This window comes from Gymnoscopelus microlampas, assembly GCF_963454915.1.
Source record: "Gymnoscopelus microlampas genome assembly, chromosome: 15".
NCBI classification, from domain to species: domain Eukaryota; kingdom Metazoa; phylum Chordata; class Actinopteri; order Myctophiformes; family Myctophidae; genus Gymnoscopelus; species Gymnoscopelus microlampas.
The window spans coordinates 37,532,709-37,559,791 of NC_139952.1; the positions used below are offsets into that span (position 1 = coordinate 37,532,709).

At 42.2% G+C, this 27,083-nt stretch overlaps 2 protein-coding genes across 4 annotated transcripts in view; one reads left to right on the forward strand and one right to left on the reverse strand.

Moving 5' to 3' along the window:
• Positions 1-27,083, forward strand: part of LOC311062080 (zinc fingers and homeoboxes protein 2-like) — a 518,056-nt gene that overhangs the window by 286,467 nt on the left and 204,506 nt on the right. The gene's annotated exons all lie outside the window — the stretch shown is intronic.
• LOC311062082 (major histocompatibility complex class I-related gene protein-like) overlaps positions 1-27,083 on the reverse strand; it is a 69,955-nt gene that overhangs the window by 4,627 nt on the left and 38,245 nt on the right. For 2 of the 3 annotated variants that reach the window (XM_084080861.1, XM_084080862.1), the window contains exons 1-6: positions 9,681-9,897; positions 4,836-5,108; positions 4,266-4,556; positions 1,954-2,238; positions 1,615-1,734; positions 215-230 (exon numbers count right to left, since the gene is read on the reverse strand). In XM_084080861.1, the coding sequence (XP_083936987.1) occupies positions 215-230; positions 1,615-1,734; positions 1,954-2,238; positions 4,266-4,556; positions 4,836-5,108; positions 9,681-9,774 (1,079 nt within the window). In that variant the 5' untranslated portion in view covers positions 9,775-9,897. Of the gene's footprint in view, positions 1-214; positions 231-1,614; positions 1,735-1,953; positions 2,239-4,265; positions 4,557-4,835; positions 5,109-9,680; positions 9,898-27,083 lie in introns of those variants that run through there. The other variant, XM_084080863.1, reaches the window with a different exon arrangement.

Sequence of the window (27,083 nt, forward strand, 5' to 3'; positions counted from 1 at the left end):
AAAAAGATAAACATCATGTTGATGAATAGACAAAGTAATACTTAACAAGATGTAATCTACTGCTGTCATGTTGATAGACAGAATAATACTTAGTACTACTTAACAAGATGTAATCTACTGCTGTCATGTTGAATAGACAGAATAATACTTAGTAATACTTAACAAGATGTAATCTACTGCTGTCATGTTGATGAATAGACAGAGTGAAACTTACCTGACACAACATAGATCTATAAAAAAAAAAAGAAAAGAAAGAAAAAAGTACCATAAATATTTGAGCCTTTACATTTCTGTGTAATAATATTTTGTATTTTAAGGAGAGTTTCTCAGTGATTTTAAAGGTAGTCTAAATGTACTTATAATAAATAATAAATAAATAAAATAATATGAAAATCTGTCGGTGGATTACAGGTGAATGATTTTATTTGCGTTAAAAATCAACCTTGCTTCGGAAAATAAATATGTTGCTTTATCGCTGTGTAATCTCCGCATACTGTGTGGATGTCCTCATGACATAAACAACAGTTTACTTGAATGTGAATTAATCACACAAAATGAACGCTCCCATGTGTACAAAGTACAGACGTTAAGTGATACTGTTTGGTTAAAACATATTAAAGTGTATTATTAAAAAAGTTAATTAAACATATTATTATTGAAAAATCAGTTCCTTATAATGACTGAGGGAGAGTGGTTTCCCATGTGACCTATAATCACACTGTACAGTGTAATAAAATGATGAGACCTTTGTACTCATCTTGCTATAGTGATATGTTTGATATGACAGCCATTAGAAGTTTAGCGTGTTTGAGACTTTCTATGAAGTTTTACTTTCTGTGTAGCTTCAGATAGATTTAATAGATTTTTAATCTCGACTTTTTAAGCACACAAGACATCACATATCCTATCATATACTGTAGCATTTCATGTACATTTTGAAGGCATCATCTTTTTGTGAACCAACACTAACCTGGACGGTCTTCCCTTTCTGAATTGCACAATGGAGAAACAGCTATTTATAATTATTGAGTGAACCTGTCCCCCTTACAAGCTTAAAGATGGAGTGCCATGATATTTTTCAACCCTAAAACCTGATCATAAGGTATTATTATTATGTAAGGATTTTTTTCAAAAAAAAAAAGTGTACAGAAATTGTTAAAAAAAATGTTTTTATGTGGACACGCCTCCAGTTCATTAAGTATGCCTGGTTCTCACCTTAGCACCTCCTCCACCACCTTAGCACCACCCACCTGTCCTAGTCCCTCCTCCTCCTCATGCCCACACCTGTTGTGTTATGATAATGAGGGGTAGGGTATGTTTTTTGGGGGCTCTGTGATGTCACTAGCCCCTGTTTTTGGATTGGCACGTTTGACTCTCAAGGTTTCAGCCTCCAGGAAAAAACTCCAAATAGTCAGAGAACACATGAAACACCATAAAACCACCAGCGGGGGCCTTAATGAAGTTCTATCAACCTCATAAACACATGAAAAACAGAAAAAGTGCAAAACCATGGCACCACCTCTTTAATGACCGATGTGACAAAAATAAACAGAAAATCCAAACTTTTCCCAAAAACGAGAGAAAAAGAGAACATTGTTCTAAAATGAACACAACCTTTTCTTTTCTTCATATAGAAGATCCCAGCGGAGAATCCACCTAGCAGCCAAACAACAGCAACACCAAAAACAACACCACCAACAATAGCTCCGATGTTTGATCCAGAGTCGTCACCGTCTAAAATCCAGAAAGAATCATGTACTTAGATGAGGGTTTACTGATAACATTTGTCAATGTAAACAGGGTCTTCTCTAACAGGCCATGCATGCTCAGCAACTTATCCTATAATTAAATATTAAATAAAGTAAATAAAAAGTCTCAACTCTCTCCATTTTAACAACCAAGAAAAAAATCCCTTATTTAGTTTTATTTGCATAATGTACAGAAGCCTCTTACCCCAATCCTGGCCCTCGTGCATGTTTGATGCAAGGTGGATCACCTCGCAGCTGTATTTTGAAGAATCACTTCTTAAAAGCTCCACATGCTTCTTGATCTGGAAAGTGTTGTCGCCGTTGGGTCGAACACTTGTGGATTGTATGCCGTCCAGTTGATCCAGCACCTGCTCATTTCTCCTGATGTTCAGGGTCACGTCTTTGGGGTAGAAGCCCGTTGCCATGCAGTATAACATGATGGAGTTCGGATTCTTGCACTTCTTTCCATACACATAGAGCTTTGGTGGGACTGGGAAGCCATGAAGACAAATTTGAGTTTCGAGAAGATGCATAGGCATTGTAGGGAATTTTGAATTCATTCACAGTTTCATTTAATTTCGTCATTCATTCATCATTATTCATATTTGTCAAAAGTTACTTGATACTGTGATACTGCTTTGTATTTAAAAATCGCACCCTGTGTGAAGGAAGCGGTGCCTTTGATGAGTGGCCTCCTGGTGGCGCTATAATAGGGCGGGGCGGGGCTTCAGCAATTAATGCTCGTCCCTATTGGTGGTGTAAGTCCACAAACCAAATTCGGACTGGGTGGCATGCTGCTAACTGGAGTTATGGCTGTTTGTAGCCCAGCCAATGACAATACAGAGGGGGCGGGGCTTCAGCAATTAAAGATTGTCCCTATTGGTGGTCTAAGTTCACGTGGTAAATGTGTATTTGGTAGCATGCTGCAAAGTGGACTTATGGCTGTTTAAAGCCCAGCCAATAGGAATACAGAGGGGGCGGGGCTTACTACATTTCAGTTCGTCCCTATTGGTGGTCTGAGTCCACTTACCAAATTTGTACTCAGTAGCATGCTGTGAACTGGAGTTATGGCTGTTTAAAGCCCAGCCAATGGGAAGACAGAGGGGGCGGGGCTTCAGCAATTAAAGATTGTCCCTATTGGTGGTCTAAGTTCACGTGGTAAATGTGTATTTGGTAGCATGCTGCAAAGTGGACTTATGGCTGTTTAAAGCCCAGCCAATAGGAATACAGAGGCTTACTACATTTCAGTTCGTCCCTATTGGTGGTCTGAGTCCACTTACCAAATTTGTACTCAGTAGCATGCTGTGAACTGGAGTTATGGCTGTTTAAAGCCCAGCCAATGGGAAGACAGAGGGGGCGGGGCTTATGTAATTACAGTTGGTCCCTATTGGTGGTATTAGTTGGACTTGGTGGCATATGCTGCAAACTGGAGTTATAGCTGTTTAAAGCCAGTGGCCTCCTGGTGGCGCTATAATAGGGCGGGGCGGGGCTTCAGCAATCAATGCTCGTCCCTATTGGTGGTCTAAGTCCACATACCAAATTTGGACTTGCTGGCATGCTGCGAACTGGAGTTATAGCTGTGTAAAGCGCTGTTTAAAGCCAGTGGCCTCCTGGTGGCGCTATAATAGGGCGGGCGGGGCTTCAGCAATCAATGCTCGTCCCAATTGGTGGTGTAAGTCCACATACCAAATTTGGACTTGCTGGCATGCGAACTGGAGTTATAGCTGTGTAAAGCGCTGTTTAAAGCCAGTGGCCTCCTGGTGGCGCTATAATAGGGCGGGGCGGGGCTTCAGCAATCAATGCTCGTCCCAATTGGTGGTGTAAGTCCACATACCAAATTTGGACTTGCTGGCATTCTGCCAACTGGAGTTATAGCTGTTTAAAGCCCGTGCTCAAACGGACATCCGTTAAAGCCAGTGGCCTCCTGGTGGCGCTATAATAGGGCGGGGCGGGGCTTCAGCAATCAATGCTCGTCCCAATTGGTGGTGTAAGTCCACATACCAAATTTGGACTTGCTGGCATGCTGCCAACTGGAGTTATAGCTGTTTAAAGCCCGTGCTCAAACGGACATCCGGGCTCAAACGGACATAACGGACAAACGGACGGACATAGTCAAGAGTAGAGCGGCTGGCACCGCTAAAAATATATAGAGCTGAAAAACATACTGCATAGTGCATACATACATCACACATACTCATACAATACATCAGTCACAACATTTAGCAGAAATATTGTTATAGTAATTGTAATGTAGCTCTTTACATCAAATCTATATTTATTGATTATCCAATGAAACATCAGGGATGCTCCACTTAACCAAATCATCCAGAGCACCTTTTAACCTTGTTTTGAAAAGTGCTACAATAATAAAGTTTATTAGCGTTTGTTGTTTTGTGGTCATTTGGTGTTTGTATCCGTCCTAGCGTTACCTGTAAAGCGCTTAGAGCGCCAATCTACATACAATGTATGAAAGGTGTTAATAATAATAAAAAATAATAATAGTAAAATAATACTCACTGCTGTCCAGGAGTTGCGCTTTCCCGTAATCAACAAATTTACTTAACCAGGAGACACACTCTCTCTCCAGGTAGCCTTGGGTGTAGTCGTTCAGCATCTTCACAAGATCCCACTTCCTCTTGGTGGGAAGTGCAAGGGCATGTGGGGCGATCCAGTCCTTATTGGCATCATCGAAGGCCAGGTAGTCGTCACCGTCATAGCTGTATTCATCCTTGCCTTGGATGAACTTTAATGTGTCGTCATCTTGTCTCTCAGCCTTACAGCCATGCCTCCACTGAAGAATGTGCAAATCTGGCGAAAAGGGAAAAGAAAAAGACAGGGGGAGGGTGTTAAAGATATGAGGCATCATACCAGAGCTAACAGTCCCCCCCTTCAGTCTGGAAACATTTAAGTTTTGTTCTACACTATACTTTTTGGTTCTACTGCAAAACATTCAGAAAAGATTGTCTGCAGGACTGACAACACATTGCAGGATTAATGCAGTAAGTGTGTTAACAGTGATTATCACTCAGTCAATCTCAGATAAAACCCTTTTAACTACAGTGTATATCAACTACTTGGATGTCTAACCGGTGTCATTGTGTCTCATTCGATCCCTGAGGATCCCCAGGTTGACTTTGAACCACTGCTCCTTGCTCTGGCGTGACTGGGTGCCTTTCTCCCAATAGTCCTTGTCCAGCCTCTCCTCCATCCACGGCTGCATGGGGACCTTTTTCTTAACCGTGCTGTCATAGTAGTCAATCATTCTTCCATCCAGAAGACCCATGGCCGTGAACGCATGGATCCCTGGGAGGTCGATAGGCTTGGAGAAAGCTGTGTAGATGTAGGTGAGTGAGTGGATATCTGGAAGACAAAAGGTCAAATATAGGCAAAAGCACATTAAACTTAATTTCTACACATTAGACACATGTTACAGTAGCACATTTCCCTAATATTAAGTCAAACAGACAGGCACAGACAAGCAGACAGATTTTGTGAATGCATTCCAAATAGCATCATTGTTCCATGTCCCAAAAATAAATAAAGCTGCACAAATCTAAACATGCTCCCTTTTATTTGTCACTACAGTAGTGATAACACCCCCCTCCCCGCCGCAGCAGATCTTCGCCAGGCTGGGTTGCCTACCCAGGGCTGTGTCAGTTGTAGGGTGCAGCCGTCAGGACACAAGGAGGCTGCAGGGGTGAGAACAGACTGAACGACAGACAGTGCAACAGTTGGCATTTGTGGCACCCTCTACGGGCAGACGTGAAAGCACTTTTGCAAGTGTGCTGTATAAAGGCCCCTCAACATTTGGGGGTCATTGGTTCGTGAAACTATGGCTAAGAAATTGTCCCCGCCCATATTTTTAAAGTAAATTACAGGAAAACAGTATGGAGGTCATTGTCACAGGACTCACGGGACTATTTGTACCTAATTTGGTTGGTTTCTGGAACAAACTGACACTTGTAGTCTTTGTAGCTTTCCCTATGGTTGGAAATGAAATCGCCTTTGGCTCTGTAGTGTTTAGAGGCCCCTCCATGTGGGATTCAAATTTGGGGTAGATCCAACAACGTTTATGGTTTTTGGGCATTTCTTGTAGGCAAAAAATATATCCCCCAATATACGATTGAATTCATACACATTCATCACACGACTCCAGAGATAATGTGTACCAATTTGTTGTGTGAGTTTTTGTGAGTATCAATGTGTTATTAGGATGTCAGTACCTAACATTTTACGGTATCATCCTCATCATTCAGTACATTGACACAGCAAAATCCGGAAGGTTCGAGTGATTATACCAGGGCCAAAAGTTCAAATAAAAAATGTTCTTTGTTTGTTTGCTTATGCTCTCTCTCTGTGTCAGGCAACACTGGAGCCAAAGTTAAAACATAATCTAGAATATGAACTTGACAGTACGTTTTAACAGCGGGCGACTCTCGGGCGATCGCCGGGCGACATCGTCCAAAAGATAAAGAAAATCCATCTTTCAGTTTAGGGTTAGTATCCTGCTCAGTGACCCCTCTACACCTCGCCAAGGCCCGGGAATCGAACCTGGGACCTTATGCCACTCAACATCTGGCATGGTCTACTGTATCTTCCGGGAGTCCACCTCGGGACATATAATCGACCAGTCATGGGATTCCCTTTAGCAGCCCACATACAGGCTATACACCTTGTCTCCCGTTGTTACCAGAAATCACCCACACTCATGTCTTCTTAGACTTAGAGAAAAGAAAATAACCTCTAATGTACTCTGTCTCATAACTAAGTACATATAGACATTTAAAAGCACATGAGATCAACAAAAACAATAACATTAGTTTAATATTCGGTAACAGCAAACATGATATGATTTCCTTATATTCTTGGTCCTATGGGCATATTGGAAGTAAGTGATTTCATGGCTACAAGCCCACCCACATCTAGCAAATTAATCGCATGCATTTTTTTATAATAAATTTTTTGATAAAAAAAAACAGGAGCTTTTGGCTTCAGCCTACACCTTTTCGGGCAAGTTGCTATTTAGAAGCAATGTACTTATACATGTTTGTTCAACGGACCGAAATATAAAATAATATTTATCTATCTAATCATCCGGTCTATTTTAAGGGCCCTGCAATTTTACTCTAATAAGCTATTTCTTATTTAGTCTTAATATTATTCACGTCAGGGAATAATATTACTTAATGACACCCATATGTCCTAGTGAGGAGATTCCACTTTCTTTAGGTCCTCACTGTCAGGGACCCTAAAGGTCCCCCTCTCTTCTTCCTGCCGTGCGGCTGGAAGAAATACGGCGAAATATCTAGAACCTGCCAGACCAATACTGAGCTAACACATCTACCAACCTTAAAGCAATACAAAATTATTAAACTTAATTATCTTTGCTACCATTTTTGTAGTCCTACATTAACGGTTCCTGATACCGATTCCCAGAATTTAATTTAACGTAATTATGTAATTTTCTCTTAAATAGGTCTACTCTGTATTCAATTTTCTTTGCCTGTAATGGCTGTGCATAAGTGTCTTAGCGTTAGTCGTTTCCTGCTGTGAGGGAGCAGTGAGGAGAGTGAAGCAGTCAATGGCTCAAACGCACACAGCCTGAGCAGGTCTCAAATATGAACATATATAGATAATACATTTAAAAACATTGTTGAGATTATTGCCATTCCTTAAGGGCCACAACATGCAATCACTATGATAATGTTCACAGGATGCATTGTGACCTAGTAGATCATCTATCTATGGTGATCTACGCTGTTTTCGCATGATAATGTGAAAAGCTTATTATCAGATTTAGCAACCTTCATGGTACACTATGTTAAAAAGGACCGTTACACCACAGGAAACAGCTGCACGCGCCCCCGCAGGGCGCAGGCCAATACTAACTTGAGTTCTGTGTAAACTACTCACTGCTTAGCTCTATATTATATCATGTATGCATAAGTTACAATGGTGTAATTAATGACTGCTTGATCATTAATGGTAAGCACATATTTCCTTTCCTTTTTACTTACATGATTACTTGGAATAACATATTGAATGCTCTCAAAATGATAATAATAACAATAATAATCTTTATCATCATTTTTTAGAAAGGGGTTTAAGACGACTACAACCGTCCTGCAAATTTCCTTACAAAATAATTCATATTAGGGACTAACTAAGCAATCGGCATAAAATACACCCTTCTAATATTTAAGAATTGAAAAGTACACCATAGTGCAAAATCCTGAAGGTTCCCAGCCCTAAGCGTGAGCCTCCGTGGTCGACTCGGAGCTGTGCCTTTTATGTAACCTGAACAGGAAAACTGCTGCAACCTGGGTCTCAAGTAGACCCTTTAGCAATTTTGCTCCACACCAGCTGATGTTATCCATTTTATTTAATTTGGACCTCAAATGGTTCCATATGCAGAAGCATAATGACCTTGAAGTCAATTAAATTCTAATGCCAGCATACACCTATTCAAAACCAGAGGCGAAGCTGCTAGAGCTTCAGACCAACAGACTGGGGACCACGACCCGATAGACCTCAAGAGAGAGGTCAGGTTCTCGGGGTCAAGGCTCTCCCATGGGCAGCTATAGGGACGGATTCGGAACAGGGATCGAGAACCGGTCCCTGCCACACTGTCGGTCATATTCTGCAGCTCCCTGCCTCATTTATAAACTCAAGGCTGGCAAGGTTAACTTATAGGATAACAGTCAGCTGGTCAGCGGTGTTCTCTCTCTCACCCGCTCTACCACCGTGATCAAATACAGTGATGTGCATCTGCATCCATGTTCAAGTACCTTCCATGTATATCACGGATTGGAGGAGTCACCGGAGACTTGTCCAGTACTTTAATGAATTAGTTTAATCCAAAACTAATTATAACAAATTTCATTTCAGTCAAATTAAACCATCAAATCAAAATTAAATTGAGTTAAATGATGGTTTAATTATTATTATTATTATTTTAAATCAAATCTAATCCAATAATCTTTACAATAATAATTTATGACAGGTTCCTTCCTATTTGAATCCGGTTTCTCTATTCTCGTGCACTAGTGATGAGCGGGCCGACCCGTAACCCGCGGGTCAACCCGCGGCGCGGGTGGGTCGAGTCAGGATTTCAGAGGCAATTAAAAACATTTTGGCAATTAAAAACATTTTTGCGTGTGAGAGCGGCTGACCCGCTCACCCGCAGGTGAGCGGGTCAGCCGCTCTCACACGCAAAAATGTTTTTAAATCACATGCTCTTGTTTTGTCTTTATTCCTAATAAGAATAAGAATAATAACAATAAAACGGTTTGAATACACTTGGGGTGTATACTTGAAGATTATTTTCCTTCATGATTTTACCGTTTTTCTTTTTTTTACGGCGGGTCGCGGGGCGGGTTGAGCCATAGATTTATAAATTATATATGGGTTCGCGGGGCGGGTTAAGGCGGGTTGGGTTCCGTGGCGGGTTGAGGCGGGGCACATCACTAGCGTGCACAGTTTGGCTGCGATCAGGCCAACGGTGCCGGAGATTAGGTGTTCACAGACAGACGGACGGACAGAGGGTGCAAAACACAGTCTCTGCCACGCCTTTGGCCTGGCGGAGACAATAAAGCATGACAATTGTGCCTATTGCATATTAACTCTTTAACTGCCAGAGTATATACACAATCTAACCCCTTCCCTGCCATAGAATAACATTGCAAAAATAGGTTAAATGTGAATTTTGTCTCCGTTTATTTTTTAACATGGAAGTGAATGGAGCAGAAAATCTTCGCATCGCGTTATCTCCTGCTTCTTTTTTTTTTTCAAAAATTCAAAAATCTCGTCTTTCTCGTCAACGGCTGGCTGAGCCATGCGGAGAAAAACGAGAAATCTCGTCAATGGCAGGTAAAGAGTTCAAAAACAATTGACATTCACATTTGAAATTACGACTTTATGTAAGCTACTCACCACCTCCAGTCACCTCAGAGTAAAACCATATATGTGTCCAAAACACAAAAAAGCAGGTGGTAGACTGAATCATATTGTAAAAATTAACTGACATTATCAAGATAATGGAAGAAAAGGGGCTCGCATGGTGGTAGCCCCGCCGGCGTCGTCAAAGTCAGTCTCACTTTGCTCTACTGCACGTATCAGTGCCGGTGGGCAGAAATAACAGGTTGTCTGGGTCGGTGGTGTTATCTAGACTGGTATCAATCTGCTTAGCAGCTCCTGTCTAGAGCGTATACGAAAACAATCTGCATCAATGCATGTACTGTATGTGTATGTCGCAATTACTGGATATAGTAGGCGGCAGTGGTGGACAGTAACAGAGTAAATTTACTTGAGTACTTTACTTAAGTACAGATTTTGAGTATTTGTACTTTACTTGAGTATTCCATTTTTTAAATACTTTTTACTTTCACTGAAGTACAATTCCAAGACAAATATTTTAGTTTTACTCAAGTACATATCAAGGAAGGCTGTGAAGTACTAAATTTAGTAGGCTAAAATGCAAACGGCCACACGCTGTGTTCTTCAAAGAAGGAAACCTATCACAGTACACACTCTCCACTGGTATCTACATCTTGGGTATTCAACAGGGAGTCACTGCAGGGGGGCCACCCATTTTGTTTTTCTGATACTTTTTTTGGTTTCGTTTTAAAATGTGCATGAATCCAACATATGCATGAATCCAACATACTGTACTATTAGCAAATATAAATTGTAAGAAAGACTACCTAACTATACCCACAACCCCCAATGTGAGGAGGACAGTAGCAAATAGGCAACAGATAAGTCAAACAATATAGACCCAGTGTAGTAAAAGTTCTACTATACTTCATATAGTTATTACAAATATGAATGATAATGATTAATAGATGAGCCCTAATCATTTTGACAGTTTTACATATTGAAGCAAGTTCACACTTTTGAGTGTTACTTGCATAATGTCCTATAACGTAAACCACACTTCACACCCACATATTTCCTTCTTCTGCAGCGTGTTTTTAAAAGTGTTGCATAGCGAGTGCTGCAAACTTCATTCGCTATTTTCATGCTTTTTATACTCTGTTTTTTTTTTTTTTTTTTTTTTAATAATTTTTATCCCACGATTTTGTAACCCACATTTTTTCACCCAGTGCCAATTGCCTATGTAATCCTGGGCACTACCTACCCTCTGCCAGCCTAGGGAGAGCCCAAGCTGAAGCTCATGCCTCCTTCAATGCATGAGGAGCAAGCAGGCCGCTTCTTATCACCCGACAGGGGGGAGTTTCCCTGGTTGGACATAGCGCGTGGAAGGAACACGTTATTCCAACCAGTTCCCTTCTCCTCCATCAGGCGCCCCGGCTGACCAGGGGGAGGCAGTATAGTGACCAGGATTACTACATGTTTTTGTGAGGGTATTAACTACCCTAGGAGACACGGGGAGAACATGCAAACTCCACACAGAGTAGGCCCTTTCACCAACCCCACCTAGGGTATGGGCGCCGATGACGTGGAGGAGAGAACACGCCCCCAGCGCCCACAGCGTCCCTGGCGGGAATCGAACCCAGGACCTTCTAGCTGTGAGGCGACAGCGCTACCGACTGCGCCACCGTGCCCCCTATACTCTGGTTTTAACAGGAAACATGGAGACTGCCATGCTCAACTAAAACGTTTTAAGACTTATCAGGATGTGAAAACAAAGCGACCTAACCTACAGACATTGTATTTAATGAGAGCAGGATGGAGAGCAACTCTGGTTCAGTAAGACCGATATTTAAATAAGAGTTGGGCAATTTCTTCTATGAAAGCAAACAGGCTGGTGCTCGAGCACTAGTTGGCTCATGTGTGCACCTGATGGAGGCACCGCATGCTACACAGGTCACAGGTTAAACAGCATGCTACACAGGTCACAGGTTAAACAGCATGCTACACAGGTCACAGGTTAAACAGCATGCTACACAGGTCACAGGTTAAACAGCATGCTACACAGGGACTAGGGAGTCAGCCAAAGACATAAGTGCTGAATTGTCAGATGTCGTGAAAGCTGTGAAGAAGCTGTGAAGAGCACACTGCTCTACTTCACCATTCTGAGGTTCACACAGAACAGTGTTCTTATGCACGTGTGTAGTTATGCATCTAGTCAGGAGTTTTTACTTCTCATAAACTGCACAGAGCTGGCTGACAATTTCGATGACAATGTCTGGGTTGTGAGCTGAACAGAATTGAAAAGTTCTATGGAAGGCCACAATGCAGGTTAACTTTTAAGATAAGTCAGCTGGTCAACTGTGTTATAACAAATTTCAGTCAAAATAAACCATCAAACCAAAATTAAATTGAGTTAAGTGAAGGTTTAATTATTATTATTATTATGATTTTAAATCAAATCTAAACCAATAATCTTTACGACAATAATTTATGACAGGTTCCTTCCTATTTTAATCCGGTTTCTCTATTCTCGTCCTTCACGCTTTTAAACTGGCAATATCGCTTTTGCCCCGCTTTTACTTGTTATCTGCAGATCTCTCCCGGTTACATTACAGATTATAGAGAGATTTCTTCTGAATCAGGATTACTTTATTTACGTGAGTATAGGAAAGCCTCACAGGAGAAGTTGTGAAAATTTAACTCATTCAACTCTTACGACTTATCTCGTAGAAATGTTTTTTTTTTATTTTAAAACTCAAAGTAATACAGGGTATGGCAATAGTATAAAATATTTAAAAACAAGGAAAAGGTAACATTTCTGGTAAAACAGACATCAGACCCCCAAACTCTATCTCCAAGTCCTCAATCTAAGGTGCCCGGCACAGACACAGATTCCCCAGACAATTATTCAACCAAGACACGGGCGTGCCTAGAATTCTTGATTGAATGTTAAATCTGCAAAATATCCATGCTTACCATGCAACGGGGTTACCTAATATAATGTGACCGAGCAATTGGTAATGCCAAGGAGCTGACAGAATTCTCTGTTAATTTAACTAGATTATCATGCCAAGATTCTTTTTTTGGTTTCGTTTTAAAATGTGCATGAATCCAACATATGCATGAATCCAACATACTGTACTATTAGCAAATATAAATTGTAAGAAAGACTACCTAACTATACCCACAACCCCCAATGTGAGGAGGACAGTAGCAAATAGGCAACAGATAAGTCAAACAATATAGACCCAGTGTAGTAAAAGTTCTACTATACTTCATATAGTTATTACAAATATGAATGATAATGATTAATAGATGAGCCCTAATCATTTTGACAGTTTTACATATTGAAGCAAGTTCACACTTTTGAGTGTTACTTGCATAATGTCCTATAACGTAAACCACACTTCACACCCACATATTTCCTTCTTCTGCAGCGTGTTTTAAAAAAGTGTTGCATAGCGAGTGCTGCAAACTTCATTCGCTATTTTCATGCTTTTTATACTCTGTTTTTTTTTTTTTTTTTTTCTAAATAATTTTTATCCCACGATTTTGTAACCCACATTTTTTCACCCAGTGCCAATTGCCTATGTAATCCTGGGCACTACCTACCCTCTGCCAGCCTAGGGAGAGCCCAAGCTGAAGCTCATGCCTCCTTCAATGCATGAGGAGCAAGCAGGCCGCTTCTTATCACCCGACAGGGGGGAGTTTCCCTGGTTGGACATAGCGCGTGGAAGGAACACGTTATTCCAACCAGTTCCCTTCTCCTCCATCAGGCGCCCCGGCTGACCAGGGGGAGGCAGTATAGTGACCAGGATTACTACATGTTTTTGTGAGGGTATTAACTACCCTAGGAGACACGGGGAGAACATGCAAACTCCACACAGAGTAGGCCCTTTCACCAACCCCACCTAGGGTATGGGCGCCGATGACGTGGAGGAGAGAACACGCCCCCAGCGCCCACAGCGTCCCTGGCGGGAATCGAACCCAGGACCTTCTAGCTGTGAGGCGACAGCGCTACCGACTGCGCCACCGTTCCCCCTATACTCTGGTTTTAACAGGAAACATGGAGACTGCCATGCTCAACTAAAACGTTTTAAGACTTATCAGGATGTGAAAACAAAGCGACCTAACCTACAGACATTGTATTAAATGAGAGCAGGGTGGAGAGCAACTCTGGTTCAGTAAGACCGATATTTAAATAAGAGTTGGGCAATTTCTTCTATGAAAGCAAACAGGCTGGTGCTCGAGCACTAGTTGGCTCATGTGTGCACCTGATGGAGGCACCGCATGCTACACAGGTCACAGGTTAAACAGCATGCTACACAGGTCACAGGTTAAACAGCATGCTACACAGGTCACAGGTTAAACAGCATGCTACACAGGTCACAGGTTAAACAGCATGCTACACAGGGACTAGGGAGTCAGCCAAAGACATAAGTGCTGAATTGTCAGATGTCGTGAAAGCTGTGAAGAAGCTGTGAAGAGCACACTGCTCTACTTCACCATTCTGAGGTTCACACAGAACAGTGTTCTTACGCACGTGTGTAGTTATGCATCTAGTCAGGAGTTTTTACTTCTCATAAACTGCACAGAGCTGGCTGACAATTTCGATGACAATGTCTGGGTTGTGAGCTGAACAGAATTGAAAAGTTCTATGGAAGGCCACAATGCAGGTTAACTTTTAAGATAAGTCAGCTGGTCAACTGTGTTATAACAAATTTCATTTCAGTCAAAATAAACCATCAAACCAAAATTAAATTGAGTTAAGTGAAGGTTTAATTATTATTATTATTATGATTTTAAATCAAATCTAAACCAATAATCTTTACGACAATAATTTATGACAGGTTCCTTCCTATTTTAATCCGGTTTCTCTATTCTCGTCCTTCACGCTTTTAAACTGGCAATATCGCTTTTGCCCCGCTTTTACTTGTTATCTGCAGATCTCTCCCGGTTACATTACAGATTATAGAGAGATTTCTTCTGAATCAGGATTACTTTATTTACGTGAGTATAGGAAAGCCTCACAGAAGAAGTTGTGAAAATTTAACTCATTCAACTCTTACTTCTTATCTCGTAGAAATGTTTTTTTTTATTTTAAAACTCAAAGTAATACAGGGTATGGCAATAGTATAAAATATTTAAAAACAAGGAAAAGGTAACATTTCTGGTAAAACAGACATCAGACCCCCAAACTCTATCTCCAAGTCCTCAATCTAAGGTGCCCGGCACAGACACAGATTCCCCAGACAATTATTCAACCAAGACACGGGCGTGCCTAGAATTCTTGATTGAATGTTAAATCTGCAAAATATCCATGCTTACCATGCAACGGGGTTACCTAATATAATGTGACCGAGCAATTGGTAATGCCAAGGAGCTGACAGAATTCTCTGTTAATTTAACTAGATTATCATGCCAAGATTCTTTTTTTGATACTTTTTTTGGTTTCGTTTTAAAATGTGCATGAATCCAACATATGCATGAATCCAACATACTGTACTATTAGCAAATATAAATTGTAAGAAAGACTACCTAACTATACCCACAACCCCCAATGTGAGGAGGACAGTAGCAAATAGGCAACAGATAAGTCAAACAATATAGACCCAGTGTAGTAAAAGTTCTACTATACTTCATATAGTTATTACAAATATGAATGATAATGATTAATAGATGAGCCCTAATCATTTTGACAGTTTTACATATTGAAGCAAGTTCACACTTTTGAGTGTTACTTGCATAATGTCCTATAACGTAAACCACACTTCACACCCACATATTTCCTTCTTCTGCAGCGTGTTTTTAAAAGTGTTGCATAGCGAGTGCTGCAAACTTCATTCGCTATTTTCATGCTTTTTATACTCTGTTTTATTTTTTATTTTTTTTTAAATAATTTTTATCCCACGATTTTGTAACCCACATTTTTTCACCCAGTGCCAATTGCCTATGTAATCCTGGGCACTACCTACCCTCTGCCAGCCTAGGGAGAGCCCAAGCTGAAGCTCATGCCTCCTTCAATGCATGAGGAGCAAGCAGGCCGCTTCTTATCACCCGACAGGGGGGAGTTTCCCTGGTTGGACATAGCGCGTGGAAGGAACTCGTTATTCCAACCAGTTCCCTTCTCCTCCATCAGGCGCCCCGGCTGACCAGGGGGAGGCAGTATAGTGACCAGGTTTACTACATGTTTTTGTGAGGGTATTAACTACCCTAGGAGACACGGGGAGAACATGCAAACTCCACACAGAGTAGGCCCTTTCACCAACCCCACCTAGGGTATGGGCGCCGATGACGTGGAGGAGAGAACACGCCCCCAGCGCCCACAGCGTCCCTGGCGGGAATCGAACCCAGGACCTTCTAGCTGTGAGGCGACAGCGCTACCGACTGCGCCACCGTGCCCCCTATACTCTGGTTTTAACAGGAAACATGGAGACTGCCATGCTCAACTAAAACGTTTTAAGACTTATCAGGATGTGAAAACAAAGCGACCTAACCTACAGACATTGTATTTAATGAGAGCAGGGTGGAGAGCAACTCTGGTTCAGTAAGACCGATATTTAAATAAGAGTTGGGCAATTTCTTCTATGAAAGCAAACAGGCTGGTGCTCGAGCACTAGTTGGCTCATGTGTGCACCTGATGGAGGCACCGCATGCTACACAGGTCACAGGTTAAACAGCATGCTACACAGGTCACAGGTTAAACAGCATGCTACACAGGTCACAGGTTAAACAGCATGCTACACAGGTCACAGGTTAAATAGCATGCTACACAGGGACTAGGGAGTCAGCCAAAGACATAAGTGCTGAATTGTCAGATGTCGTGAAAGCTGTGAAGAAGCTGTGAAGAGCACACTGCTCTACTTCACCATTCTGAGGTTCACACAGAACAGTGTTCTTACGCAAGTGTGTAGTTATGCATCTAGTCAGGAGTTTTTACTTCTCATAAACTGCACAGAGCTGGCTGACAATTTCGATGACAATGTCTGGGTTGTGAGCTGAACAGAATTGAAAAGTTCTATGGAAGGCCACAATGCAGGTTAACTTTTAAGATAAGTCAGCTGGTCAACTGTGTTATAACAAATTTCATTTCAGTCAAAATAAACCATCAAACCAAAATTAAATTGAGTTAAGTGAAGGTTTAATTATTATTATTATTATGATTTTAAATCAAATCTAAACCAATAATCTTTACGACAATAATTTATGACAGGTTCCTTCCTATTTTAATCCGGTTTCTCTATTCTCGTCCTTCACGCTTTTAAACTGGCAATATCGCTTTTGCCCCGCTTTTACTTGTTATCTGCAGATCTCTCCCGGTTACATTACAGATTATAGAGAGATTTCTTCTGAATCAGGATTACTTTATTTACGTGAGTATAGGAAAGCCTCACAGGAGAAGTTGTGAAAATTTAACTCATTCAACTCTTACGACTTATCTCGTAGAAATGTTTTTTTTTATTTTAAAACTCAAAGTAATACAGGGTATGGCAATAGTATAAAATATTTAAAAACAAGGAAAAGGTAACATTTCTGGTAAAACAGACATCAGACCCCCAAACTCTATCTCCAAGTCCTCAATCTAAGGTGCCCGGCACAGACACAGATTCCCCAGACAATTATTCAACCAAGACACGGGCGTGCCTAGAATTCTTGATTGAATGTTAAATCTGCAAAATATCCATGCTTACCATGCAACGGGGTTACCTAATATAATGTGACCGAGCAATTGGTAATGCCAAGGAGCTGACAGAATTCTCTGTTAATTTAACTAGATTATCATGCCAAGATTCTTTTTTTGATACTTTTTTTGGTTTCGTTTTAAAATGTGCATGAATCCAACATATGCATGAATCCAACATACTGTACTATTAGCAAATATAAATTGTAAGAAAGACTACCTAACTATACCCACAACCCCCAATGTGAGGAGGACAGTAGCAAATAGGCAACAGATAAGTCAAACAATATAGACCCAGTGTAGTAAAAGTTCTACTATACTTCATATAGTTATTACAAATATGAATGATAATGATTAATAGATGAGCCCTAATCATTTTGACAGTTTTACATATTGAAGCAAGTTCACACTTTTGAGTGTTACTTGCATAATGTCCTATAACGTAAACCACACTTCACACCCACATATTTCCTTCTTCTGCAGCGTGTTTTAAAAAAGTGTTGCATAGCGAGTGCTGCAAACTTCATTCGCTATTTTCATGCTTTTTATACTCTGTTTTTTTTTATTTATTTTTTTTATAATTTTTATCCCACGATTTTGTAACCCACATTTTTTCACCCAGTGCCAATTGCCTATGTAATCCTGGGCACTACCTACCCTCTGCCAGCCTAGGGAGAGCCCAAGCTGAAGCTCATGCCTCCTTCAATGCATGAGGAGCAAGCAGGCCGCTTCTTATCACCCGACAGGGGGGAGTTTCCCTGGTTGGACATAGCGCGTGGAAGGAACACGTTATTCCAACCAGTTCCCTTCTCCTCCATCAGGCGCCCCGGCTGACCAGGGGGAGGCAGTATAGTGACCAGGATTACTACATGTTTTTGTGAGGGTATTAACTACCCTAGGAGACACGGGGAGAACATGCAAACTCCACACAGAGTAGGCCCTTTCACCAACCCCACCTAGGGTATGGGCGCCGATGACGTGGAGGAGAGAACACGCCCCCAGCGCCCACAGCGTCCCTGGCGGGAATCGAACCCAGGACCTTCTAGCTGTGAGGCGACAGCGCTACCGACTGCGCCACCGTGCCCCCTATACTCTGGTTTTAACAGGAAACATGGAGACTGCCATGCTCAACTAAAACGTTTTAAGACTTATCAGGATGTGAAAACAAAGCGACCTAACCTACAGACATTGTATTTAATGAGAGCAGGGTGGAGAGCAACTCTGGTTTAGTAAGACCGATATTTAAATAAGAGTTGGGCAATTTCTTCTATGAAAGCAAACAGGCTGGTGCTCGAGCACTAGTTGGCTCATGTGTGCACCTGATGGAGGCACCGCATGCTACACAGGTCACAGGTTAAACAGCATGCTACACAGGTCACAGGTTAAACAGCATGCTACACAGGTCACAGGTTAAACAGCATGCTACACAGGGACTAGGGAGTCAGCCAAAGACATAAGTGCTGAATTGTCAGATGTCGTGAAAGCTGTGAAGAAGCTGTGAAGAGCACACTGCTCTACTTCACCATTCTGAGGTTCACACAGAACAGTGTTCTTACGCACGTGTGTAGTTATGCATCTAGTCAGGAGTTTTTACTTCTCATAAACTGCACAGAGCTGGCTGACAATTTCGATGACAATGTCTGGGTTGTGAGCTGAACAGAATTGAAAAGTTCTATGGAAGGCCACAATGCAGGTTAACTTTTAAGATAAGTCAGCTGGTCAACTGTGTTATAACAAATTCCATTTCAGTCAAAATAAACCATCAAACCAAAATTAAATTGAGTTAAGTGAAGGTTTAATTATTATTATTATTATGATTTTAAATCAAATCTAAACCAATAATCTTTACGACAATAATTTATGACAGGTTCCTTCCTATTTTAATCCGGTTTCTCTATTCTCGTCCTTCACCCTTTTAAACTGGCAATATCGCTTTTGCCCCGCTTTTACTTGTTATCTGCAGATCTCTCCCGGTTACATTACAGATTATAGAGAGATTTCTTCTGAATCAGGATTACTTTATTTACGTGAGTATAGGAAAGCCTCACAGGAGAAGTTGTGAAAATTTAACTCATTCAACTCTTACGACTTATCTCGTAGAAATGTTTTTTTTATTTTAAAACTCAAAGTAATACAGGGTATGGCAATAGTATAAAATATTTAAAAACAAGGAAAAGGTAACATTTCTGGTAAAACAGACATCAGACCCCCAAACTCTATCTCCAAGTCCTCAATCTAAGGTGCCCGGCACAGACACAGATTCCCCAGACAATTATTCAACCAAGACACGGGCGTACCTAGAATTCTTGATTGAATGTTAAATCTGCAAAATATCCATGCTTACCATGCAATGGGGTTACCTAATATAATGTGACCGAGCAATTGGTAATGCCAAGGAGCTGACAGAATTCTCTGTTAATTTAACTAGATTATCATGCCAAGATTCTAGCCAAATACAGCAAAATTCAATATCGCTCTAATCAACCTCGTTGCAGTCTGGTCACCAAGACGATCTAAAAGGAGAGAGTCCAATAGAATATCAGAGGTTCTGCTCTGGCATCCAAGGAGTGTGCGTGCACAATTTGGCTGCGATCGGGGCCAACGGTGCCGGAGATTAGCTGTTCACCGACAGACGGACGTACGGCAGTCTCTGCCTTGTGCCTATTGCGTATTAACAAAAACAATTGACATTTGAAATTAAGACTTTATGTAAGCTACTCACCACCTCCAGTCACCTCAGAGCACACTGCTCTACTTCACCATTCTGAGGTTCACACGGAACAGTGTTCTTACGCACGTGTGTAGTTATGCATCTAGTCAGAAGTTTTTACTTCTCAAAAACTGCACAGAGCTGGCTGACAATTTCGATGACAATGTCTGGGTTGTGAGCTGAACAGAATTGAAAGGTTCTATGGAAGGCCACAATGCACGTGCCATTCACGTTTCTGTTTGACAGAATGGAAAGCATTCTAATAATGCAGTTGTATATAACAACGCAAGTTCAGGAGTGGAGACCTCCCTCTGCTTAACACGGCAACTCCCCGCTCGCCATCGCCTTATCACCTACACCTGCTTTCCATTATCAGCCAGCCAATCTCACGTCACAATCACCTCAGAAGACAAGCTTAAAAGCAGCTGCGAGCCTTTGCTCCATGTTCCTACTACTTACGTGGTCTCGAACGCTCCCCCCGTCCACCCCAACTACCTCCGCCGCCTCAATACTAAACTTGCTTCCTTCTTCTCTTCCAGGAACCCAGGGGGGCAGTATCCCGAGCGAAGGCAACGCCACCCGATTCGAGCCCCGGTGACCGTCCGCTCCCGAGACATACTCCCCCCACCCTGAGTCTCGCCCTACCCGGGTTCCACATCCACACACGTCCACCCATTTTCGTTCAATAAAATCCGTAAACTTGAGCAGAAGGTGTGGTCTCTTACTAGTGAAAATAAGAATATCCAGTATGGGGTCCCTGCTTCATCTCTCGGCTAAGGGGTCCTTGGCCCGAAAAAAACGTTGAAGACCCCTGGTCTACATAAAAGCGGAAATACGTCATCCAGGCACGCAAACCTATCCATATATCCACCACTTTTTTTGAGTTCTTGTTTCAACTCAAAACAAAACGGGTAGCCTTATGGCGGCAGCAGGAGAAGAATGCGCTGAGTATGATCAGCAGCTGAATCAGCCTGACAAACCTCCAAGAACACACATGGCCTTATCTGAAGTCCATGTTATGAAAAACGCACACACAGACATAAACAAACATACATTTTCAAATGCTTACTGTGTTTACCGAAGACAAACTACAACAAGGTTACAAGGTTCTATAAATTCATTACAGCAATGCATTGATATAAATATTTAAAAAAATGCATTTACTTCTACTTTTACTTATACTTACACTTAAGTATTCAAAAGTAGGCTACATACTTTTAAAAATACTTAAATATTTAAAAGCAATTACTTTCGTACTGAGTAACATTGTATGTATGTACATGTATGACTTACTTGTAGTGGAGTAAATTTGACCATTCGTATCTGTACTTTTACTCAAGTACTGGGGTTGAGTAGTACTTCGTCCACCACTGGTAGGCGGACTCTAAACAGGACCAGAGCACGCAGTAAGTAGAAACCTGGTTTTCCATGGGTACTGCAGTAGGCCTGGTGACACGAGGTGAGGTTTCTTAAATGTCTTGTGAAATGTTATCCAATCATATGATACAAGTAAGACGCGCGAACGCTGGAAGCGAACGCAGCTCGAAAATATTGTGTGTGTGTGTGTGTGTGTGTGTGTGTGTGTGTGTGTGTGTGTGTGTGTGTGTGTGTGTGTGTGTGTGTGTGTGTGTTTTGACTGCACTCTGGCGCCACTCTGTTGGTTGCACACAGGCGGTGCAGTGCACACATACTGCACACAGACACACAAGCCGAGCAGAGTTTTATAGTATGCTCCACTTGGGCGGAGGCCGCCGCGCCTCCTTCCGCGTTCGCAATAATTCACATCAGGTTGCCAGCCAGGCTCAGGCAGACAAACACTGCTCCTCTTAGCCCTGAAACATGACTGTCATTCCATGACAGTCATGGTGCCAGTTGCCCCTGGGTTTTCGCGGATTTCTTTTTGTTTAGATTGCCAACTCTCACATATACATAAACGTTCAGATTTCAAATATAAAGTGCTTACAACAGAGCCACGGATGTTACCTCGCGATGCGGACCACATTAAGCACCCTTATCTCCCGTATTGTTCAATAAAAAGCATTTTAATCCGATCGCCGGCCATTTCCTCCAAATTTTCTCCGATACTTTCAACCATGCGACACCTAATGGTTGGGAGGTGTATTGCACTCTGATACATTAAAAAAAAAAAAAACCTGAAAAAAGGAAATGGCCGGCGACGGGCTTAAAATGCTTTTTATTGAACAATACGGGAGATACGGGTACTTAATGTGGTCCGCATCGCGAGGTAACATCCGTGGCTCTGTGGTAAGCACTTTGTATTTGAAATCTGAACTTTTATGTATATGTGAGAGTTGGCAATCTAAACAAAAAGAAATCCGCGAAAACCCAGGGGCAACTGGCACCATGACGCTTGTGTATACAAGCGTCATGTGAACCATGGCTATGCTCCTCTATGTTCTCAAGATTATAAATCAAAATAGCCTCATAATATAATGAAATATTAAAGATAAAATAATAATAATAATAGACTTAATAAAATACATACCACAGTATTGTTGCAGTATTGTTTGTTTTCAGTTACATTTATACATAAGGGAACTTTACTTAATTCAATTCTTAATGCTTATATAGGCTATAAATTAGCACATCCCCAGCTCTCATGCAGGCCCACTTTGTACCTAGGCCCAGTTCTCCTCCATCCTGTGCTACCGACATAAAAGTCAGGAGAGCATGCAACTAGCCGCCAATTTTGTCTCCGCCAGGCCGAAGGAGTGGAAGAGACTGTTTTGCACCCTGTCCGTCCGTCTGTGAACAGCTAATCTCCAGCACCGATTTCAGCGAAACTGTGCACGCACACTCCCTGGGCACCAGGGTTGTAAACACAACTGCTATTTTTGCTGCTTTTGAATGACACTCTTGTATGGATTAGGGCATTCATTTACTAAATAAACATAAAAAGTTTAAATATGGAGATACAAGGTTTCTGCCCAACAGCGACGATATACTGTATGTATGTATGTATGTATGTATGTATGTATGTATGTATGTATGTATGTATGTATGTATGTATGTATGTATGTATGTATGTATGTATGTATGTACTATATGCATAGTAGATGTGTATAATTCAACAACCAATAAAAAATTGCAAAAAGAAATAAGGAAAAAATATAGCAACATTTCTCTTCCCCATCTATAAAACACAACTGCAACTGACCTACATGCATTTCAATAGTGGTGAACTATTTTCCTTCCAAATTCTAAGAAATAGTTTTGATGACAAAGATATTTCATATTCATCAAGACAATTGTTTGTTATTTTTGTTTTGTATTTTTGTTTTGTTAAGAACATTTTCCCAATAATGCCAATTATGGTAAAATGCAAGAATAGTTGATAATCATTCATTTACCTTTCAAATTATAGATATATTCCAGAACACAATATAATGAGAATTTCTTCCCACAATATACAAAACAGACTCTAAACGGCACACCAAGATGGATAACAATAAATGGCATTTTAAAAATCTTTCCCACTCAAGTGGATGTCGGAATTCACACCACCGTACTGCAACGACTACAACGATGACAGTGGTGAACGATATCGTTGGGATCACTTCCAGCGCGATTTAATGAAGGATAGAAACACTGACAGCCAATACTGTATAAATCCATCAGAATTTACAAGATCAACGTGTTATGTTCACATCACTCAAGTTCAACATGTTTACAGAATGTTATCGATCATCCGTGTGGATGCTCACAAAATTATTATAGTTATCTTTAGTTATCACTCTTTGTGGTCCTTTAGTACATTTATTTGACCTTATTCCTACCTATCTCTCTACCTATCCTGTGTTTCACGCTTACAACTGTTGCTGCTACAACACCTGAATTTCTACAATGGGATAAATAAAGGTTAATCTTATCTTATTGCGTGGGTGAAACAGGCTCTCTCCCTCTCCTCTCACTCTCCCTCACTCACTCCCCCTACCTCTCTCCCTCCCCCTCTCTTGCAATAAGCAAACTCTGGTCTGATATCACACACACAACCTCTCCCTCCTTCCCTCCCTCATTAATCAAATGAATATTAATTAACTTGAATGTGGCAGTAGCTTACAGGGATTGGATTGATACATTTCAGCTGATGACTAGAGATAACTTATAGTCCGGGAGTCAAAGGGTGATTTTTGGCTGAACGTGGTTTCGTCGGTAAAAGTTTTTTTCTCAACTGATTCTTGCTGCTGGGGGTCCCCTCTTAAGGATTCAAGAGGGTGCCCGGTGAAATCCCTTGAGCATTTTTTATTATTAACCCCTTAATGCCCAAAACACAAAAAATTCACCCAAAATAGACTTCTATGGTATTTCATGCAAAATACTTGATCTAATTGCTTAAAATTTGCTTTCTACAGTGTGTATCCATGTAAGTGGATGTGTACAGTGCATTAGATTTAATACTTGTAAACTTTTAAATATTAACCCCTTCATTCCCAGAACAACTTAATCTTTAAACTGTGATATTGTGAAATAGAACATGTACAGAAATCAAATCAAATGCATCAGATCTGCTTTCTACTAAGTCTAATAGTGGAACTGGTCATGTTTCCTTTTGGATGAATGCATATTAACCCTTTGAGGCCAACCATCTTTTAGTCATTAACCCTTAAATGTCCAAAACAAAAAAACGTTTTTTATGGCATTTTATGCAAAAATATTGATTTAGCGCATAAAATTTGATTTCTACAGTGTTTATCAATGAACGTGGATGTGTAAAATTTTGTTTTTTGATTTCACATTAGAACATTTCATAGATATTAACTCCTTCACACCCGAAGCACCAAAATCCATTAAAAATGTTTATTTATGACATGTTATGCACAGTAAATCAATTCAAATGCTTCAAATTAGCTGTATAAGAAATTAATAATGTTTATGTGGAAGTGGTCATATACAGCATATCCCATGTTAAGGTCCAATGATACCAACTGACCACATTTTCCTGAGACACCAGAATCAGAGACGGAGACAAGAACCAAGTTTAAAGGAATTTATAAAAGAAAAAGGAAAGAATCCTATCTAAAACTGTCTTGAGCATCCTACAACATAACAGTGACAGGACAATGTGCATGGCAAACCATGTACTCTGCAGCTGCATTTTTTGGAATTGCATGGGTTGTCAGTTTTGCAGCCACATTTAATCATTTGCAAAATGTAGTCTGGGGCAGGTTTGCAACCTTCAGGTAGAGTGGTTGGGCTCAGTGACCTGTTAATTATGTCTTTTTCCCATCCAAATTTCACTGGGTCGCATGCTGGTGGAAGATGCCCGTCAACGGAAGCTGCTTGCAGCCTGCGGGCCCAACCAGGCGCGGAGGGACCACGTGCGGAGAGGCCTCGATGGCCTGTCCTCCGCACTCCTCCGCGGCCAACCCCGGCCTAGCGAGACCGAGACGCACCGTCTGACCAAGTTGCCCTGCCACGGACCGCCTGAGGTCCCCCGCTGTCGGCCTCGCCTCGAGCCCCATCACGGGGCTCGGCGAGGAGATCCGTATGCGGCGGGGGCGCAAAGGCGCACTCCGGAGACTCCGTTTCTCAAACCCTGCTTGCGTCGCGTACTCCGGCGACCGACCAAACAGCTGCGTACCGGGCCACGGGCGTCGATCCCCCGTAACATGCCGTCGACCTGGCTAGGGGGCAAAGGAGGAAGTGGTGACCGTCGCAGTGCACGCCGCCGGGAGACTATACCTCCGAGATTCCGCGGCCGGCTCCGGTCAACTCCCCCGTGTCTTGTCTATCCCTATCCCGTTTGATAGGCCGTGTGTTCTTTGTGGCGTACCTATCGTCGGTGTCCTTTCACTCCATGATTTGACGGTAAGGTACAAATGCAGTAAATGATACCTGGGAGAGCTCTAACCCACGTGCGGTGCGGTGCCACTTTCCTCGGTGCAAACCGGTTATCGTGGACCAGCGCCGGGCGTTGGTTAACTTTTCCTGTGGGCTCTGTTCGTTCAGGGCCCTCTCACGTGCCGGCCGGACCAATCACATGCTAAGCAGACACAAAGAACTGAACATGCCAAGCGAGAACCCGGGACGTGGGAGACAGCAGGTTCGGGGGCGTAAGCACCGGCGTTGGACCGTGGAGGAGGTCAACGAGCTACGAGTTCTTATGAACCGTCCCAGAGATACCTGGTCGTGGAAGTCCGTGGCTAAAGACCTGGGGCGGGGGAGGACGGAGGAGCAGGTGAGGGGTAAGGCTTGTAGCCTTGAAAAGGCTGACCGTGCGAGAGGCGGTCGTCCCCCAGTCGTGCTGGATGATGAAACACTTGTCCAAGGGCTGAAATGTCCTGACACAATTTCGTTACAGCCCGGGTTGATGAAACAGGCGCTTCGACGTCTTGTAGAAGACGCGGGTATTGATGGGGTCAGACTGGGGGAAGACTCCGACCTCTTTTTGAAGATTGAAGAGTGTTCGGTGCGATCCATTGAAGCCAAAGCTAACTGGCTAATTAGTAGCCTGGGGTCTCCGCCGAAACAGTTGCGTCGCCAGAGAGAGATAAGTGGAGAAGTGCCTGGCAGAAGGGGCAGTCGCCTGCAAAGGTTTCACCGCCGGGTGTTTCTGAGGCGGCTGTACCACTCTGATAGGAAGCGGTTAGCCAAAACTGTCCTAGACGGGGACAATGTTATCGGGTGTCCGATACCCATGCATGGAATACATCGTTTCTACCAACATGCTTGGGGACTAGAGCGACCGTTTCTTGGACTGGGCCATTTCCGTTCCTTCGGTGGGGCTGACAATACTGTCCTCGGCGATTTGATCTCGGGTGAAGAGGTTCACTCTTGTCTCCAGCGCATGCAGAATGGCAAAGCGGCCGGTCCCGACGGTATCACTCGTTCCGAGTTGCTTCTATGGGACCCTGACGGCTCGCAACTCGCGCACATCTACTCGTCGTGGTTGGTCGCTGGCTATGTCCCCCAGTGCCTGAAGCGGTGCCGTACGACGCTTATCCATAAAAGTGATGACCCCGCCAAGCTAGTCCTACTTGGCAACTGGAGGCCCATTACCATCGCCTCGGTGATTATCGGTCTCTTTTCCCGTATCCTCGACGGGCGA